Here is a 22155-nt window from a genome sequence, read left to right on the forward strand (position 1 = left end):
CTCAGGTGTCACTCTGGTCTCTGCGGTCTCAGCTCACGCAGTAATACAGCTCGCGGTTCGACCTGCTCGACTCAGCGCCTCTGCATCGGAGTTCGTCCCTACTGGATATTGTTCTTCGTAATAATACTGCTATGTATATTACATTATTATGTTATGTATACATCAATTGTTTTTATTTTATTTTTATTTGTTTAAACTGATCAGATTAGGTTCCTGACGACTCCTCTTACTATAGGATTTTTATTATGGACACTCGAATTTACGCTTTAATTACGAGCGAACCGATAAACGTATCGCAAAATGTGATACACCAATATTTTCCTTGTTTTATTCTGCGTAAGGCTATATGCAGCACTTTCGTTTTACAGTCAAATTTATATTTTTTTTCTTATTCTGGTACGGATTTTGCGATTTTAGGCGTCTTTGGAAGGAAACGTTCACTTTAAAAAATATGGCTTGCGATGTATTTGTACGAGGTTAATGAAATTTTAATACATTGTAGCCAACTATATTGTTAATGTAAATTTCAAGTTACAACATTTTCCGATCACCCAAAAAACCACGATAGTGCAAAATAAATCAGTAATCAAAAACTTTGTCATATCGTGGAAATTTCAATAAACAATACAAAATTCTTACTCATTATCTGTGTTACTTCAAAATAGGATCAAATAAGATCAAAATACAGGTATAGTACTGGAATAAACCAAGTTAAAAGGGCAATGTGCCTTCCATTTATTTTCTATTGTAAATGAGTGGTGAGTCATGAAAAAGAGCTAATTCATTTCAGGGAGTGAACAGTTCTGATCCGATCTCTGAAAAGAACAGTTTTGCCCATCTCTAGTGTGGACACACATTTCAACAGGCGGGTCCTGAGAGGGGGTGCTGAGGTGGCCGACTGGAGTGCACAGTATGACTGACAGCCCCTCTGTGTGCGTTCCTCGTCCAACAAGTTCTAAAGGCTTTGGATGACGATTTAAGTGCAAAGTAAATATACTAACGTCCACTTCCTTCACGTGATGACATACTTGAGATGCTCGGCCAACTTTTCTTGCTGGTTAGCCTGCAGCTACAAACTCACTTTCACTTTCTTCTCAGTAGTATGCTGCTAGGTACAGGGATTTCTTAAGACTCTCTCTACTTATAAAAATTTCATTTGCTTCAACTAACAACGTATATTTGAACTTCAGACATATTACAAATCTCACTCTTCATATAAATATATACTGCTTCGTAAGCCTCTTGTGTTTCCAAACGTTAGAAACAAACTAATTTACATATAAGAGAAATTCGCAGCTTGACTAATTTGCTTAACAAGATAAGATCTGTATGATCACCAGTAGTACAAGGACATCCCATTACGTCCAATGCTGGGATGCTTGCCAATATCGGAGATATCGGAGAGCCCTGGCAGTAGTGACAATATGTAAGGGAAAAATGAATTGAAGTTTGTGTTGGGGAGGACACTTAGCTTAGGTAGTTCGTGCAGCAGTGTTGACCAATGCACTGTGGTGGTGTAATGATTAGCATTTCTGCCAAGCAAGCAAGAAGACCTGGGTTCGAGTCCCGGCTACAGCACAAATTTTAATTCATTTGGTCAGCTTTGATCATTATCATAGATGATAATAAAAAGAAACTTTAATGTCTCAGGGAAACATTTAGTTATAAGATATATAAGAGAAAGTTGGCTTAGACACCATGTCCAGTCTCAACATGAACCATCAACAAGGCTAAGGCAAAAGTTTTTCTCAAGAGTACCTTCTCAGCTGTTCTCGTTATTATAACAATGGTCACTGACACAATTAGCACAGAATAACATAGAAGCTCCACGGCTATTGTGTGCACTTTCACTAAAATTTCCACGGATTGCCTGACAAGTACTTGTCATTACCGTTCGATTACCGTGTCTACATTCTTCTCGTGATTGAATTTGAAACCTGCACATACAAACATGTGACTTGCAGTAGGTAGGATTCATAAAAGGTATAAAATACTCTATAAAAAATAGAAAATTTATACACTATGCTATCACAATTGTGCAATTATTCACCTCACATTATATTATCCATAAATATAATACTCTATTCATTTTATTTTATCTCTATATCACTTTTTTCTTATTCTGTGATTCTCCTAAGTTTTCTTTATATTGTAGTCATATCTAGTTTTCTAAAAACAATGATTATAGGATAGTTTAAAATGTTAAGTATAGATGCAGAATAGTTTTAAGATTTTAGAGGAATTCAGTGCAGGAAAACTATTCTAGAAGAAACATCAAAAACAACTTGAGAGCCAACGGTCGTCACTCCGCCCGTTAACTCAGAATGTTAACATCCCTGGGGGAATATATGACTCCGCCAAGGTCCCATGGATTTGATATGAACATTTCCTGTGCACTGGCAGACCATATTTCTCTTTAAATTTCTTTTGGAAGTCTCCCCAAGAAGAAAAATTCTCAATATTCACAGTTCCCCATTCTGAGGCTTCTCCCTGAAGGTAACCCACAGCAAATTCATTCTTTTTAGAGTCTTCCAAATTTTTTGGCAAAGCTTGGTTAAACCTTTTCAAGAAATGGGTTGGATGTACATCTCCATCGGCTTAAATTTGGGGAATTGTGTGGGTAACCCTGAATTAGCCCCCCATTGTAGATCAGTCATCACTTCACTAGTTAATACTTTACCAAATTAGATGAAGTTACCCTTTTCTCTACTTTATCCTGGATAAGCTTGAATTCTTTCCACAGGTCATCTATACCTTTCCTGGTATCATTAAGTTCAGAAGATAAAATAGGAGATAGGTTTCTGGATGTTACTCTCTCGGTAACTTTTTTTGCTTCAACCTGTTCCTCCAAACTACTTATATTTATGATATCAGAGTTCGCTAATTTTTCTTTGAAGTTCCTTTCCACATTATCTACTTGTGTATTAACACCTGTAATTTCCGATTGAATCATTAGCATTAAATTATCCTGGAAGCTCCGATTCTACACTAGTATATTTGTCTTCAATATTCAGTTCTAACCTTTTTATCAAATTCTGAAAATTATCATTCTGTTTCTGGCTGAAGTCAGTAAACATTTGATTCACATGAATAGTCAAGGAACTAGTCAATTCAGTCTTTAAATCTAATTTCAAATTATTTTCTACTTTAAGGCATCAAATTCAGTCTTTAAAGCATCCATGCCTTTGCATAGATTACTAAAATTTGTTGTTTGGGCATTTAATTGAGAATTTGCTCATTCTAGTTTTTCACTTAGATTCGCATTTTGAGTTTTGATTAAATTTACTAACTCACACCGGTCAGGCACTTCCTTACTAACTTTCATAGCCATAGCTGCTTCTTGAGTTTCCTCAACTTGTCGTATGCAAGCTTTTGATCTTGTAAGCATTTACCTAACTTTAAGTATGGTAACTACACTAACAAACTTCACTGAACAGTTTGTATCACCTTGTCCTAAAACAATAAAGTTCTGTTTTACACTCACCTGGCAGAGAATCTGCGTTGCATCAGTGAGCATATGTGGAGGCAGGTCAGCACCGGTGAACAGAAACTGGTACCAGCAGTGCCGGGTGTTGGTTTCCGCTTCTGTGTACCCCCTATGTGTGTGTGAGAGCTCTACACTCCCTTCACCGGATCTTCATAACCGAAGTGTGCTAGACGCATTTCTTCTTAGAGAAACACACTGGGATCTTCTTCTCTATTTATCAATTCAAAATTTTGCTCCTTTAAATACTTGAGCATGTTCTGTTGTCTCGGAGTAAATTCTTTGTCATATTTGGTCTAGTTGCTATGGCAACATACAACAACCTCTTTCCTCATTTTTTGGTCTTAGAATTCCTGTTTATTCAGTCCTTTCTCACTGGTTGCCACACTGTGTCAGCTTTGGATGATGATTTAAGTGCGAAGTAAATATACTAACTTCAACTTCCTTTACGAGATAACGTACTTGACATGCTCGGTCGACTTCCCTTGCTGGTTAGCCTGCTGCTGCAAACTCTCATACACTTTCTTCTCCGAAGTATGCTGCTAGGTACAGGAATTTCTTAAGACTCTCTCTAGTTATAAAAATAAGTAAACGTACCAATTTCATTTACTTCAACTAACGACATATATTTGAACTTCAGACATATTACAAATCTTAATCTTCATATAAAAATGTACTGCTTCATAAGACTCCCGTGTCTCCAAACATTAGAACCAACTAATTTACTTATAAGAGAAAGTTGTCTTAAACACCATATCCAATCTCAGCATGAACCATATAACACACGTCTGCTCTTCAACAATGATAAGGCAAAAGTTTTTCTCAAGAGTACCTTCTCAACTGTTCTCGTTATTATAACAATGGTCATTGACACAATTAGCACAGAACAACATAGAAGCTCCATGGTTCTTCCGCACACTTTCACTAAAACATCCATGGATTGCCCGACAAGTACTTGTCATTGCCGTTTGATCACTGCGTCTACATTCTTGTCGCGACTGAATTTGAAGCCTGCACACACAAACATGTGATGTGCAGTAAGTAGGATTCTATCATCCCACACTCACTTCTAAAATATCATTTGTTTGATACGGTAGAAGGCTGAGTGGTTCTAGAATTTACACCGAAATTCTCGAAACACTACAGAGTGGCACAGCGGTCTCTCTCACCACCAATCTGCATATTTGCGCTACTGGTCACCAAAATTTGGCGTGTTCACACCTGCACAGTTTCTTCTCTGAGTGTCATAATAAGAGGCTTTGGTCACAGTCTGAGCAGTGAGTTCATTGCAGCTGAAGACGTTGGTCAGTTGCGCCGATGAAATGTTGCAGAATTATCACAATGATCCGATGTCTCACCCAAGAACCATATTTACAACTGGTCTGTCGGGAAACCCTCAAGCGTCACAATTTATAAAAAATGTGGAACCAAACCTGAAAATCTAATTTAACCAATTGCATCTCACACAAAATACACTATGGTCTGTAACAATCTACTTGAAGAATTTTTAAAATTTTCTTTCATTGTGCTTGTGTGCTTTAGCACTGCGCTTTTGTTAGTCCACTGCAAGCAATTTTAAATTTTTTTATAGGTGTCTACTTCATTTGTGTTCTTTTGCAGTGCTCCACATTTCACTTACATGTTCTTTTGACATTTGCACAGCTCCTTGTAAACTCCTGTTCTATGGAAATACTCCATTGAGTCAAAAGGAGTGTCTGTGGTTTTTTTCTTTTATGCTATACCCACTCAAATATCAGTTTCATTTTTGGGAAAAAGATGTAAGACATTCCCTTATCGGTAGATGTTAGTGTATAAAGAAGTATACTGAAAGCTATGAACTTCAACCAAGTGGTTGGGCAGCTGTTCTTGCCACTAGCTGAGAAGCAAGTGATGTTCCTGTGGCAGATTGACAAGTAGGACCCTCAAAACGTGGATCCAATAAGAGGGTTGAGAATAGACATGCTTTAGATAAATAAAAAAAAAATAATTTTTTGGGTCAACATGGAATAAGGGACAGCACGTTCTAGGTGCACCTGATCCCTCCCCACTGTAAGGGTTCACAGAGACGTGCACTGGTGTGGTAAAGCATTTGTAGGTGAAACAGAGAGAACTATACACGAGTGCATGAAAGAGGACACGTCACACACTTATGTAACATTGATTGTATAATGTAGCACCATTAGAACTGTGGGAAAGGTATAGATATTAACAGCATGTGGATTGTCAACATAATGGATGCTGTTGAACTCTGTAACTGTTCTCTAAAGGGTAATGTCAATGAAATCCACTACCAATCACAATTGAAAGTGATTTATCTGAAACACATTGTAATCTTACCCTCCCACATCACCACTGAATTTTTTCTTAGTTTCTTCATTATTTTCAAAAGCTTCAAGAGGCATAAGATACACAAAAGAAAAACTTTTTACTTACCTTCATTTTCTCTTGTTGTAGGCTGCAGTTCTCACATATAGGGGTACATTCTTGAGGCTGTAATTTTTTTTTAACATTATGGGTTCAAGTAGACTAAATAATTGATGAAGTACTATCTTTTGCTACGATTTTCTTTTATTTTATCCCATTTATCTCTATAACCCTGACTGCACAATCTCCATTTTCAGAAAACCATCAATTACACCATTAGGGACAAAATTTAAAAAATCGTGTATTTCCATCAGAGGCATGCCCACTACTCCTTACATTCTGCGCTACTAACTATATTCCAAAGAGTTTACAAAGTAAAAGATTTTACAAACTTTCTTGACAAAAGAAGAATCTTTACTAATTTATATCATTATTTTATAAATGAGTCTAGACATAAATTTAATAATTAGCATTAGATCATGCAATTAATAATATGAATTTTCAGTATGCCAGGTATTTCATAATTTCAAATACTTCTAAAAGAAGAATAATTTTAGCTGTAACAAATTTTAGCATGAAATATAGTACATCGTATACAAAAATAAGTGAAAGTGTTGAAAGAGAGAAAGTGACAAGAATTGAATATGCTAGTGTACTTATGTGTGGATTGAGCATCCAAATGGTAATTGCATGTTTGACTCCAAAATGACAGTAATTTCACTTAAAATGTTGTAAAGTTTACAGTCAGTCGCACAATTTATATACCGATGGAGCCTTTTTTGACAATGTTCATCTATGTGAAGTACTTCTGAAGTGTATCTCGGGGTGAAGTTGGACAATTAAGTTACTGAAGAAGAAAATGAAGAAATATTATGTAGCCTAGCAATATAGAAGCTTTGATATGCAAAGGAAGATTTTGTTGTAGAGAATTCTAATAGGACTAAATATAGCCATCAAGACTTATAGAATTCAAATGAGACATACTCATACTATGAAATTTTTGTTGTGCTGCTATTTTCTTAGTGTATTTAGATACCCGGTGTGAATAGTTGATCAAAAAACCTATCCAAAGCAATCACAGCTCTTTTCTCCCAAAAAATGCTGGAGTGGATGTCTGTCTACAAAGTACTGGTGAATGGATAAGTAGCAGCCTTGCTGTTGAAACACACATTAATATATCAAGGGGTTGGTGAGTGGTTGGATGTAAGAAGTAACAAGCTGGAGTCCGTGATGTCTTCTCGAGTAACTCTTTCAGTGCCTCCAGTAAAGATAACACACTATTAACAAATCTCTAAATGTGGCACTGTTGTTCAGCACCCTCCTCCATAAGGGAACACACCAAAATGTGATACACACATTTTAGTGCCTCTCATATTGTTTTCTGCTGAGAGGTCAGGCCATTGTTTATCTGGGGACTTGCCATCCATCTCTGGTGGTTTCTGGTGATTAAGGGTGGGAGCATGGTACTGCTGTGCGAGACTCACGCTCCCCCTTGTTGTTGAACTTACTTCGAGTTGCTTCACCGATCTTCTTTCAGGATAGCCAGCTGCGATATTCGACCCAGCTTCTTCTCTGAAGAATTGATGTTACTCTGGAGGAATTTTCTATACTTTTAAATAACTCGGTACACTCAAGAATACCTTGAACTCAGTCTCACTGTATTTTCATAACACATAACAGTTTTCATACACTGAAACATTTCCCGTAAGCTCAACACCTTCTGGTTCGACAGAAGCTATTACAATCATCTTTCTATAAATAAAGTCTATAAATCTCTCCATGTTTAAGAAGACAACTGGCCTGACTTTATGACAGTAAGTGAAAGAACACGCTTCAGATGTTCACAACAATAATTTTTCACGTAACACAGAGTACGACGTGTTTATTCCTTGAACAGGCTGTGTAACTTCTTAGGTGGGCTTGGTGAATACCTGCTCGTGTCGATCACCCGTCCGATACATGTCTGTCCTGCATACACACACTTTGTAGCAGCTGAGGAGAGCTCCGCCTACCATCCTAAGGGAGCCATGGGTCTGATGATGGTTATGTAAAAATAACCGAAACCGGTTACCTATGTCATTGAAACATAAATGATGTGATCAAGACTGAACTTTAGTCAAAATATAATAATCTATTGATCACTGTATTCCAAAAATGTTTACCAAAAAAGGTAATCAAAGCCCTAGCAAAGGATATGGTTCAGTTGTTCCAGTCCATAGTGGTATTGGGTGTCTCCTTTGTGGCTGATTCTTGATGGTGAGAGGATTGGGGTTGTGAAGGGAAATGGTGCGGGAGATCTGTTTGCGGACTAGGTCTGGGTGATAGTGCCTGTGTGTGAAGGCCTTGGTGAGACCCTTAGCATACAGGGCGAGAGAGGTCTTGTCACTGCAGATATGCTGTTCCCAGGTAGCCAGGCTGTATGGGAGAGGTTTTTTTTTTGTGTGAAAGGGATGACAGCTGTCAAAATGCAGCTACTATTGGTGGTTGGTGGTGTGAGTTTTATGTGGTCAGAGGTGTGGATAGAGCCATCAGAGAGGAAGTGATCAACATCTAGGAAGATGGCACGCTGGGTTGAGGTGGACCAGGTGAAGCAGATGGGAGAGAAAGTGTTGAGATTATGAAAGAATGAGGGTGGGATCTCTTGGTCCTGAGTCTGGTGACGTTCAACAGTGGAAAAGCATGGGCATGAGGGATGTTGTTGTATATGGAGGTGGCATCAACACTGAAGAGTACAGTTCCAGGAGGTAAAGGGGTATGGATGGTGGAGAGTCGGTGAAGGAAGTGATTGGTATCTTTCACATGAGATGCTAGATAACAGGCCATTGGTTGGAGGTGTTGCTCAATGATGACCAAAATTCTTTCAGTGGGGGCTCAATAACGAGCCACAGTGGGGCATACAGGATTGTTGCGTTTTATGGGTTTTAGGGATCATGTAGAAGGTGGGTGTGTGGGGTGTCATAGGAGTGAGAATTGGATTCAGAGGAGAGGTTCTGGGGAAGGCCTAAGGCTTTAAGTGGGGATAGGGAGATGTTGCAGTTCTGGGATCACTCTAGCATAGTTTATTGGTTGAGGAGTCAGATAACGGGCAGAAGCCTTCTGCCAGGTAGTCACTACGATTCATGACAGTGGTGGATCCTTTGTCTGCATGTAAGGCGATTAGGTCAGGATTAGTTCTGAGGCTGTGTATAGCTATATTTTCTTCTGCTAAAAGGTTGGTGTCCTGAGGAAGGGACCAGGGGAAGGATGTTAAGGCTAAGTTGGAGGTAAGGAATTCCCGGGAGGTGACCAGCGGGTGGTTTGGTGGGAGGGGGATGGGAGCACAGTTGGATAGTGGTATGACCAGGGAGAGGCAGGGTTGAATGTTGGAATTAGGTTGGCTTTGGTTGGAGGGATTGGTGGCAAATAAGTGGTTCCATTGCAGGGATCAGGAGATGAAGAGTAGGTCTTTGACAAATCCAGCATCGTTAAACACACTAAAGGTGATGTCTTTAGATACGACTGAAACTTCTTAGGAGCTGAGAGTTTTGATGGAAAAGTTAAAACATTGCCCGCTAAATCACGCAGGGCTAATAGGTAATTAGAGTTGTGGAAAGGGCCAAGGGAGTTGCGGTTGTATTCATTTCACTATTGGTATTTATTATCATTTAATCCACAAATACACTTTTGAAAGAATTAAATTTGCCTCGTGGCTGAAGGCCTCCAAACAGATGCTTTAGAATAAGTTCAATTTTGAAAAGACATGACACACAAATTTGCGAATAAGATAAATTGTATACATATATGAGATTAGCATGCGGAGCGGCTGAAGGCCGCCGGATTAAATCTTCAAAATTCCATATATAATAGTATATTATTACTGAAGGCAGAAAGCCACAATGTTTTAAGATGCTAACAGGGCTGATGGCCCACAAGGTGCACAGAAAGAGATAAACAAATGCAATAAAACGGCTGAAGGCCGCAAAGTCAAATTGTGCAAATTAAGGAAATATATATATTCAACAATCAGTAAAACAATACATTAAATTTAAAAATTTCCTTTTTGCAACACCAATGGCAGAAGGCCCTCAATAATTTCAGAGGAAATTACAATAACCTTTCAAGAGCAGAAGAAAATAATGTTTGGACTTGAATGAAACTCCGAGAACATGTTTCCAGGGCTGAAGCCCCACAACTAACCTTGCCAAATTAAAAATATAAAATACATTTAAATTACAACAACATTAACACTGCCAAGAGGATAATTAAGAGAACGGCACTCAGGAGTCTCCCGTGGATCGGTCTGCCCTCGTTCACTTAGGCGAGACAGGTGGTGAGTCCAACTACACTAAATTCATGTGAACCCAACCAAGGGACAGTCACGAACTGACTGACTGACCACTTGCTTGCCACAACTGAGTAAATGAGAATTCAAGGCTCCAAAAAGATACAAGTATTACTACCTTAAACAAACGCGTATGTGAACTGAGCTGCCCAAACTACACACCATGTCGGGCAGCAACAACAGGTGAGGAAAAGACACTGCCTAAAAATTACGTTAGTGGCAAGGGCAGGTAACCGGAAAACTAACGGCCTCAAGGCAGAAAATTCCTGGTGCTATTGAATTGTAGTGAACCAATATAGTTAATTGGACCGCTTGGCGGCTAAATTTGAGCAATAGAAACACTCGGTCTTGCTCCAGAAAAACCTCCCCAACAGTGAACTACCAAAACGAACCGCCACAACGTGGATGGACGTAGCTGGGGTAGTTGAAACCACTACTCAACTTTGACGTCCTGGGTCGACGAACCACAAAGCTCGTAGAGATCGGACAGCTCCACACATGCTCCGACACTGCGCAGGGACCGGCCAGCGGACCCAGCTGACTGCACTGCACGGAGATAACTTCCCTGGTCCGCAGCAACCGAGTGACTCCTCTAATAATGCCGACAGCATGTATAATAGTCGTCAGTTGAAATAACGCCAAGTACACACACAACCTGACAAACACTTGCATGAAGACCTGAACGATACCCAACAGTAACTAAGCACGCATGAAGACACATCGGGTGTCGATGCACACACACACAGCCGACTCGTGAACGATTGGTGAGCCGTAGGACAACCGACTGACAATCCACCGAGACCGTGGCCCAGCTCAAGTGATACGTGGCGGCCGTGGTCGGGCGAGTCTTGTCGGCGCAGACCTCACTGCTCCATCCCGACTGCACCAGTGCCACTTTGCAACTCCCCAACTGGCAGGTCCGGAATGTGCTCCAGACGCGTTCCATCTGACTGACAGCCCGAACTCGTGGCTACGCGAACTCGCTATCTGAACTCCCTTATGACAGACAACGACTGGGAAGTAATAGCAGTCCAGCAAAGATACAGTTGTTGTTGTTGTTGTGGTCTTCAGTCCCGAGACTGGTTTGATGCAGCTCTCCATGCTACTCTATCCTGTGCAAGCTTCTTCATCTCCCAGTACCTACTGCAACCTACATCCTTCTGAATCTGCTTAGCGTATTCATCTCTTGGTCTCCCCCTACGATTTTTACCCTCCACGCTGCCCTCCAATACTAAATTGGTGATCCCTTGATGCCTCAGAACATGTCCTACCAACCGACACCTTCTTCTGGTCAAGTTGTGCCACAAACTTCTCTTCTCCCCAATCCTATTCAATACTTCCTCATTAGTTATGTGATCTACCCATCTAATCTTCAGCATTCTCCTGTAGCACCACATTTTGAAAGCTTCTATTCTCTTCTTGTCCAAACTATTTACCGTCTATGTTTCACTTCCATACATGGCTACAGTCCATACAAACACTTAAATCTATACTCGATGTTAACAAATTCCTCTTCTTCAGAAACGCTTTCCTTGCCATTGCCAGTCTACATTTTATATCTTCTCTACTTCGACCATCATCAGATATTTTGCTCCCCAAATAACAAAACTCCTTTACTACTTTAAGTGTCTTATTTCCTAATCTAATACCCTCAACATCACCCGACTTAATTTGACTACATTCCATTATCCTCGTTTTGCTTTTGTTGATGTTCATCTTATATCCTCCCTTCAAGACACCATCCATTCCGTTCAACTGCTCTTCCAATTTCTTTGCTGTCTCTGACAGAATTACAATGTCATCGGTGAACCTCAAAGTTTTTATTTCTTCTCCGTGGATTTTAATACCTACACTGAATTTTTCTTTTGTTTCCTTTACTGCTTGCTCAATATACAGATTGAATAACATCGGGGAGAGGCTACATCCCTGTCTCACTCCCTTCCCCACCACTGCTTCCCTTTCATGCCCCTCGACTCTTATAACTGCCATCTGGTTTCTGTACAAATTGTAAATAGCCTTTCGCTCCCTGTATTTTACCCCTGCCACCTTTAGAATTTGAAAGAGGGTATTCCAGTCAACATTGTCAAAAGCTTTCTCTAAGTCTACAAATGCTAGAAACATAAGTTTGCCTTTCCTTAATCTTTCTTCTAAGCTAATTTGTAAGGTCAGTATTGCCTCACGTGTTCCAGTATTTCTACGGAATCCAAACTGATCTTCCCCAAGGTTGGCTTCTACTAGTTTTTCCATTCGTCTGTAAAGAATTCGTGTTAGTATTTTGCAGCTGTGGCTTATTAAACTGATTGTTCGGTAATTTTCACATCTGTCAACAGCTGCATTCTTTGGGATTGGAATTATTATATTCTTCTTGAAGTCTGAGGGTATTTCGCTTGTCTCATATATCTTGCTCACCAGATGGTAGAGTTTTGTCAGGACTGGCTCTCCCAAGGCCGTCAGTAGTTCCAATGAAATGTTGTCTACTCCTAGGGCCTTGTTTCGACTCAGGTCTTTCAGTGCTCTGTCAAACTCTTCACACAGTATTGTATCTCCCATTTCATCTTCATCTACATCCTCTTCCATTTCCATTATATTGTCCTCAAGTACATCGCCCTTGTATAGATCCTCTATATACTCCTTCCACCTTTCTGCTTTCCCTTCTTTGCTTAGAACTGGGTTTCCATCTGAGCTCTTGATGTTCATACAAGTGGTTCTCTTATCTCCAAAGGTCTCTTTAATTTTCCTGTCGGCAGTATCTATCTTACCCCTAGTGAGATAAGCCTCTACATCCTTACATTTGTCCTCTAGCCATCCCTGCTTAGCCATTTTGCAATTCCTGTCGATCTCATTTTTGAGACATTTGTATTCCTTTTTGCCTGCTTCATTTACTGCATTTTTATATTTTCTCCTTTCATCAATTAAATTCAATATTTCTTCTGTTACCCAAGGATTTCTACTAGCCCTCGTCTTTTTACCTACTTGATCCTCTGCTGCCTTCACTACTTCATCCCTCAGAGCTCCCCATTCTTCTTCTACTGTATTTCTTTCCCCCATTCCTGTCAATTGTTCCCTTATGCTCTCCCTAAAACTCTGTACAACCTCTGGTCCTTTCAGTTTATCCAGGTCCCATCTCCTTAAATTCCCACCTTTTTGCAGTTTCTTCAGTTTTAATCTACAGGTCATAACCAATAGATTGTGGTCAGAGTCCACATCTGCCCCTGGAAATGTCTTACAATTTAAAACCTGGTTCCTAAATCTCTGTCTTACCATTATATAATCTATCTGATACCTTTTAGTATCTCCAGGGCTCTTCCATGTATTCAACCTTCTATCATGATACTACGAGAGGGGATATATCAATACGCGCTGCTAATGCCGCTCACGCTCAGGCAAAGCAACAACTCAGTGACAGTAGTAATTTAATTAACGTAGTGAGGTGGAAGTACGTTAAAAACGGTGTAAAATACATGACGGCGGGAACATGAGCCACGCATGGTTCAGTTAAAGGTGCTAAAGGTGACGTCTTTAGATAGACTGAAACTTCTTTGGAGCTGAGGGTTTTGATGGAAAGGTTAACAACAGTGTTATGGAAATGTTTCGGCTGTGGATTTGGTATGGAGTTTTTGGGGATGTGTTATTTTGGAAACTTAGCTAAGCAGGGTTTAGATGCTATGAGGGGTGTATGAGGAGAACACTATGGGTTGGAGGTTGGAAAGTGGTTCACTGAGGTAGCAGTAGGATGACAGCAGGTTGGATAATTATGGAGGTGGTGTCTGGAAAGCTCCTCCTGGTTCTGGGAGAGTGAGGGATGTATTCAGATGCTTGTATTTTCTTTCTTATATCAGATGTGTATTGAAATCTTGCTGCACAACCACCTGATAACTGGCATAAAAAATAACTAAAATTAATGCAGATAGTCATTTGTTCCTAAAAAGATATTTAGGATGTGCATAGTGTGTAAGATGTTTATGGGACAATCCTAAAGTCAATTTCAGCATAATGCTGAAAGTTCATTTTTATCAGAATAATTTTCAGCATAAAAACAATGTGAGACCTGAGTTGGACAGTTTTGCCTTGAAAATGACAGTGGTCGTCAACGATGTCACCCTGCTCCAATCCCATAAGTTATCATATGAACATATTAACAACAGCCCGGGACAAGTAACTATTATTTCATGCCATTTACTGAAGTTTTTTTTTTTTTTACAGGAAGAAAATATGTCTTGGCATCCAGGGGATACAATAGGAGTAATTCCACAAAATCCAGTGCAGGAAGTAGAGGAGCTGTTGGAATTGTTGGGTGTTAGAGACAAAGCAAATATCCCAGCAAAAATATTTGTTAGAACTGACTCTCTGGAAAGGAATTTTGTTGTACCACCATATTTACCATCAGTTTCAACACTGAAACACATTTTCTGTACGTGTTTAGATATACGAAGCCTACCCAAAAAGGTAAGTTAAACAGTTCTTTAATATTTACGTTCACTCACATAATGTATATGCACATTATAACTTTTATTGTCTTATAACCCCTCCCCCTCCCCTTTTCTCTCTGTATTTCTGTTTGTCCCAAAATGAGTTCTAAGAACAACTGTGGTCTAGTGGTGGGGTCTTTGATTAGTAATCAAAACATCCTTGATCCTGGTTTTGAACCCCATCACCACTTCAATTGTGAATAAAAATCATCAGCAATGGTGGCTGAAGATTTCCAGGTTAAGAAGTCATCCCATTCAGCTGATGGCCTTGGCTAAGAGGGTGGAGAAGTGGACAGAGTTTCAGGGCACTCTTGCTTGTGGAGTGGGAAACTAAGGGCAGAAGAATCAGATGATCAACAGCATGAGGATCAGAAGGCAACGGAAATGACAGCATTAAAAACACATGTGTGTCCATGTATGTGATCTGTAATTCAGGAAGTGTCATGATGATCTCTCCATTGGCAAAAGATTCTGGACTAGTCTCCCATTCCAGTCTCCAGGAGGTGACTGTGAGAAAAAGATTGAATAACCAATGAAAGGATAACGTTCTACAAGTTGTGGGATGTGGAATGTCAGAAATTTGAAGGTGATAGGAAACTAGAAAATCTGCAAAGGGAGATGTTAAGATTCAGTCTAGATGTAGTAGGGGTCAGTGAAGTGGAATAGAAAGAAGACAAGGAATTCTGGTCAGACAAATATAGGGTAATAGCAAAAGCAGCAGAAAATGATATAATGAGAGTAGAATTCATTATGAATGGGAAGATAGGACAGAGGGTGAGTTACTGTGAAAAATTCAGTGATAGGGTTGTTCTCATCAGTATCAACAGCAAACAATCACCGACAACGATATTCCAAGTATGCATTCTGTCATAGCAAGCTGAAGATGATGAGATAGAGAAAGTATGTGAGGGAGACAAAAATATAATAGTCGTTGGGGGACTGGAATGCGGTTGTAGGGGAAGGAGTAGAAGAAAGGGTTATGGGAGGATATGGGTTTGGTGCTAGGAATGAGAGAGGAGAAAGCCTAATTGAGTTCTGCATAAAATTTCAGCTATTAATAGTGAATATTCTGTTCAAGAATCACAAGTGAAGGAGGTGTACATGGAAAAGGCCAGGAGATATGGGAAGATTTCAGTTGGATTACAATCCTGGTCAGGCAGAGATTCCAAAATCAGATACCGGGTTGTAAGGTGTGCACAGGAGCAGATATGGACTCAGATCACAATTTAATATTGATGAAGAGTTAGCTGAAGTTTGAGACTAATTAGGAAGAATCAAGGCGCAAAGAAGTGGGATAAGGAAGTACTAAGGAATGAAGAACTATGTTTGAAATTCTCTAAAGCTATAAACACTGTGATAAGGAATAGCTCAGCAGGCAGTTCAGTTGAAGAGGAATGGACTTCTCTAAATATGTCAATCGCAGAAGTTGGAAAGAAGAACATAAGTATAAATAAGGTAACTGCAAACCAACCATGGGTAACAGAAGAAATACTTCAGTTCACCAATAAGAGAAGGAAGTACAAACATGTTCAGAGAAATTCAGGAATACAGAAGGAATAAGTCATTTAGGAATGAATAAATCAGAAGTGCAGGGAAGCTAAAGCAAAATGGTTGCATGAAAAATGTGAAGAAATCAAAAAAATAAATTACTGTTAGGACTGACTCAGCATGTAGGAAAGTCAAAACAGCCTTCGATGAAATTAAAAGTAAGGGTGGTGACATTAAGAGTGCAAGGGGAACTCCACTGCTCAATTCAGAGGAGAGAGCAGATAGGCAGAAAGATTATGTTGAAGGCCATATAAGGGGGAAGACTTGTCTGATGACGTGATATAAGAAGAAGCAGGAGTAGGTATAGAAGAGATAGGGGATGCGGTATTAGAATCAAAATTTTAGAGAGCTTTGGAAGGCTTATGATGAAGTTAGGAGGCAGGAGGGATGGATAACATTCCATTAGAATTTCTAAAATCATTGGCTAAGTGGCAACAAAATGACTATTTACATTGGTGTGTAGAACGTGTGAATCTATCGATATACTATCAGACTTTTGGGAAAACATCATCCACACAATTCGTGCAGCAGCTGACAAGTGCGAGAATTCTCACACTCAGTTTAATAGCTGATGCATTCAAGCTGCTGACAATAATAATAATAAAAAACTAATATACAGAAGAATGGAAAAGAAAATTGAGGATGTGTCGATGACCATCAGTTTGGCTCTCTAGTAAAGGTAACGGCACAAGAGAGGCAATTCTGACATTATGACTGATAATGGAAGCAAGGCTAAAGAAAAATCAAGACACATTTATAGATGTCATCGACCTGGAAAAAGAGTTTGAAATGTCAAATTCTGCAAGATGTTTTAAATTCTGAGAAAAATGGGGATAAGATATAGAGAAAGATGGGTAATATACAATATGTACAAGAGCCAAGACAGAACAACAAAAGTGGAAGACCAAGAAAAAGTGCTCAGATTAAAAAGGATGTAAGATGAGGATGAAGTCTTTCACACCCTACTGTTCAAACTATACATTGAAGAAGCAGTGACAGAAATAAATGAAAGGTTCAAGACTGGGATTAAAAGCCAAGGTGAAAGGATATCATTGTTAAGATTGGCTGATGACATTGCTGTCCTCAGTGAAAGTGAAGAAGAATAAATTACAGAATCTGTTGAATAGAATGAACAGCCCAATGGGTACAGAATATGGACTGAAAGTAAACAGAAGAAAGACAAAAAGTAATGAGAATAAGCAGAAATGAGAACAGTAAGAAACATAACATTAGGATTGGTGATCACGAAGTAGATGAATTTAAGGAATTCTGCTACCTAGACGGCAAAGTAACCCATGATTGACGGAACAAGGAGGACATAACAAGCAGACTAGCTGTGGCATAAAGGGCATTCCTGGCCAAGAGAAGTGTACTAGTATCAAACACAGTCCTTGATTTGCTGAAGAAATTTCTAAGAATGTACATTTGGAGCACAGCATTATATGACAGTGAAACATGGACTGTGGGAAAACAGGAACAGAAGAGAATCAAAGGATTTGAGATGTGGTGCTGCAGAAGAATGTTGAAGATTAGGTGCACTGATAAGGTATACAATGAGGAGGTTCTCCACAAAATTAGTGAAGAAAAGAAGATGTGGAAAACACTGAAAAGAAGAAGGGACAGGTGGTAGGATATCTTTAACTTCCATGGTACTAAAGAGAGCTGTAGAGGGTTAAACTTATGGAGGAAGACAGAGATTGCAATACATCCAACAAATAATTGTGGACGTAGGTTGCAAGTGCTTCTCTGAGATGAAGAGGTTGGCAGTGGATAGGAATTTAACAAGCACTTTTGTTATTTTAGTCAGAAAGTAATTGTTTTGAGCTCCATAGTGTGCAGGCAATTTTGTTTCCTTCGTGCATGTTATGAGAGCAACATTGGATGCAACGTATCTGCAAGGCATGGGTGATGGGCACCTGGATCCTACACATGGTGACAGCTGCTCATTGGGAAAGTTATTTCATGAGAATGCCATTCCAGCTCGGAGATTAGCTGTGGACCACAGAACCTTGCTGTGCAAGACAGTGGTCATGAGTCATTTGTCAACAGAACCTCATAGAATATGGACAGAGCTACATAAGAAAGGCCTATTTTTGTTGTAAGCATTATTAAATCTATGGTTTTGTAAAATCTAATATGGAATGTAGTAACTGAGGTAAAATACATGCACAATAAAGAAGCAGCAAGTGAATTTACATTGTAGTGACTAGTGTTTGAGATTTACAGCTGGTGTGGATTTGGCATCTTCAAGGACGGAGTGTACTGCCTCAAGATAGAGCAACACGGTCCAGTCAAATGGTTAATAGAGATAAGAAAAAGCGTGTTACATTCCAACCTTTCATTATGTCGTGATATTCATGAGGTCAAAACTTCAGTGTCTCAAGTCTTGACACCAGAGACACATTCCTCACATGCCAGTTGCACTATGATCTTAACTTTGGCAATGTTGATAGCAAACAATCATTATATGAGTAAAGCAGCTATTGTGCCATAAAAACTGTGAAGAAAACATTGAGATGTCATACCGAGCTGATTTTGGTCCCCGTGTCGTCTTTTTTCTTGTGATGCTATGCCGATGCAATCAGTCAGTGATGTGAGGGATAGCTGTGGCCCAACTAATAAATATATGTTGTTGTTGTTGTTGTGGTCTTCAGTCCTGAGACTGGTTTGATGCAGCTCTCCATGCTACCATATCCTGTGCAAGCTCCTTCATCTCCCAGTACCTACTGCAACCTACATCCTTCTGAATCTGCTTAGTGTATTCATTTCTTGGTCTCCCTCTACGATTTTTACCCTCCACACTGCCCTCCAATGCTAAATTTGTGATATAAGAGGAGAGAAAAACAGACATCCCTCAAGGGATCCTTAATTAATTGACAAAGGAAGTCTCTTGAGAGGAAGGTATTAGAGAAAAAGGAAGAGATTAACACTTGTTTTACAATCTTTTCCTAAAAAAGACAATTGTGTAACTGTATGTGTGTTTGCAAGTGACATTTTGAATAGCAACCTCAAATATACATTGTTGAATTGCATAAGGCACATTGTGGATAATGCAGTTACACTGTTTTAAAGTTTGCATCAGTCTTCAAACAATACGAGGCTCAAATACATCATTCTGTGGAATGTGTTCATGCAGAGCTCAGATATTTTGCAGGAGAGGGAAGTGTCTGCATGTGTGCTTGTCTGTCATGTCACCTCTCAGTCTGTTACTCGAGATGCAACATGAATTGCATCCGATTGCTTCAGGTAAGAAACTGCTTTGACATTTGTCAGCGGTCACTATTCCGGAGATTTCTAATATTTCACTAAAGGTTCTTAGGGTAAAATGTACTTTAAAGAGGAAACAGTAAGACTAAAGAAAGCTGCAGTTGTACAGTGGACTACTCAGTTGGGTGAGCTCAGACTTTGTGTGGTACAGGGTTTGGAACCTGCCAGTTGCAAGAATGGCAGCAACATGGCGTGTGGTTTGGCATTGCCTGCACAATATACTTCGTCTGGCCATTGGCTGCAGCTTTAGCTCACTGGATGCAGGAAGTAAGCAGGCCACAACATTTGAAACAGTTGCTAGCAAAGTGAAATACTGCACCTAGTAGAAATCGGTAAGAACATTAATGTATTGTTTTCCATCCAAATAGAAGTAGTTTTGCGAATAAAAAAGGAGTAATATCTATACAGCATAAATACAGGGAAATGGAAGTGCAGTGAAATAATAACACATGTGTTCTCCTTATTTGCACATTACTTGACAATTTCTGAAACTGAACATATACAGCTAAATGAATATGAGTGAATAGCATGATATTGTAAGACTAATAAAGAAAAAGGGTGGGTGGCTGTATATGCATGGATCACTGTGTAGTCTCATAGTTAGGAGAGTCAATATAGTGTAGAACAGTTTATAAATCTGTGCAACAATTGTGGTTCAGGAAACACATAACCTAATGTATTAACAGTTCACATGTAATTGGCAAGAAATTTCTCAAGTTTCCTCAAGAAATTAGAGGGAGCAGGAACAAAGTTATGGAAATGTAATTGGGGATGAATTGTTAATTTAGTTTTTAATTTTGATCACCTGTCTGAAACTACTGATTAAGACATTAGGGTTGTTAATGTCTAGTTACATATAACGTGCAAACTGTTTGGGACCAGACAGTTTTACAGTTTGTCGAAACAGCCTTGCTGTGTCTCATTTACATGGAATCTGTGTACATTTATTAAAATTTGCTGCTGTTATCTGTTGTCATTGAAAGAGCAGTCTTTGAAAATGACGGTGTACTACTGACATATTGACTGTCTATTCTCTTAAAAGCTCCAATTCGTACTCAACACATGCAACAGTCTCTCAGGAAGTCTACACTGGATGGAAAAATCTGGGCAAGCAGAAGCCAAAACACCAACAGGAACCCTCCCTGGCATCAACCAAGCCGACTTCTGATTTGAGTTCAAACCTGTGCACCCAACATCAGATGCTGTAGTGTCAGGGATGTCTTCATGAATGGCTCGATGTGAGAAAACCAGTACAACTGAGACAAATATAGAGTTCCGTGGCACACCCTAGAATAGAACCGGCATGGAATGTGGTACCTAGGTCCCATAAAAATTTGTACCTCGTCTAGAGGTGAAGCCAAACGCTGTAAAATTTTAAGTAGAGACAGTCATCAGTGTCATCAGGAGTACTTTTGTGTGGCTTATTATGCCAACATTGTCCATATCTGAGCTCAGATTGTTGAGTTAGAATGATTAGTAGGTCTCTATTGAAGGTTCTTTTCAATTGGGATGACGTTGTTGTTGTTGTCTTCAGTCCTGAGACTGGTTTGATGCAGGTCTACATGCTACTCTATCCTGTGCAAGCTTCTTCATCTCCCAGTACTTACTGCAACCTACATCCTTCTGAATCTGCTTAGTGTATTCATCTCTTGGTCTCCCTCAACGATTTTTACCCTCCACACTGCCCTCCAATGCTAAATTTGTGATCCCTTGATGCCTCAGAACATGTCCTACCAACCGGTCCCTTCTTCTTGTCAAGTTGTGCCACAAACTCCTCTTCTCCCCAATTCTATTCAATACCTCCTCATTAGTTATGTGATCTACCAATCTAATCTTCAGCATTCTTCTTGGGATGACATACAAAAAGTAATGTGGAGTTCCCTTGGTAGAGTTGTCATTATGACACACAACGTATGTGGCCCTAGAGCATTTAGAGTTCCCAACAGTGGAAACCTGTAATTACGCCATATATTTGAGAAGCTATTCAGCTGCACCTCGTTTCTTTCAAGTGTAACCAGACAAAGTGAGACCGCATGTGTTGTGGACTTCAGAAATATTAAATTTTTTATCAACCTGTCATGCGGAAAAATAATTGAAGGCTGCTGTCAGTTCCCAAATATTAAGTGACTCCCGCCCTTTGCTGCATCCTGGGGACTTTTTTTATGAAGTTGATGATTCAGGTGTTTATTCACTGCTCGCTTTGGATGGGGAAAATGGGGCATTTTGTGATTACACTGTTAAGTTCCCCTTCTGTCTGGTACTGTGAGCCATCTAGCCATTATCAACTCTTCTTACCATATTCCCATTGTGCTCACCAATGGCATTTAAATTGACAGTGTGATAGTAAATAGTACACATAGGCAACAGTGTACTTTGATTCCTGTATGCAGTGAGCTATTTTCCCAGTTTGATGTAGCACCCTGCCTGGCAACATATACAGCTAGAATCTACCAATTTTGGCACTAGTGGTCCACAGCACAGCATTTGGGCAATTATTCTCCAGAGAGATGGAAAAGGGTCGGACACCTCTTTCTGTACGCATCCAGGTACTGACCGAGGAAGAGGGAATTTATTCACAGATCTTTTTTTCTTTTTTTAAAAGGAAACTTTAATTGTGTAAAATTTCTGTTAGTGAGCAACCCAAAGCCTTTAATCAAATGGTGCAGGCAGAAAGCCATTTTACCTGTGAAGATGTGAAAATG

At 39.6% G+C, this 22155-nt stretch overlaps 1 protein-coding gene across 2 annotated transcripts in view; it reads left to right on the plus strand.

The window, feature by feature from the left end:
* Positions 1-22155, plus strand: part of LOC126164812 (methionine synthase reductase-like) — a 93840-nt gene that overhangs the window by 19721 nt on the left and 51964 nt on the right. For both annotated transcript variants that reach the window (XM_049920269.1, XM_049920270.1), the window contains one exon: positions 14373-14615. In XM_049920269.1, the coding sequence (XP_049776226.1) occupies positions 14373-14615 (243 nt within the window). The remainder of the gene's footprint in view (positions 1-14372; positions 14616-22155) is intronic.

This window comes from Schistocerca cancellata, chromosome 1, assembly GCF_023864275.1.
Source record: "Schistocerca cancellata isolate TAMUIC-IGC-003103 chromosome 1, iqSchCanc2.1, whole genome shotgun sequence".
In the NCBI taxonomy this organism is placed as follows: Eukaryota; Metazoa; Arthropoda; class Insecta; order Orthoptera; family Acrididae; genus Schistocerca; species Schistocerca cancellata.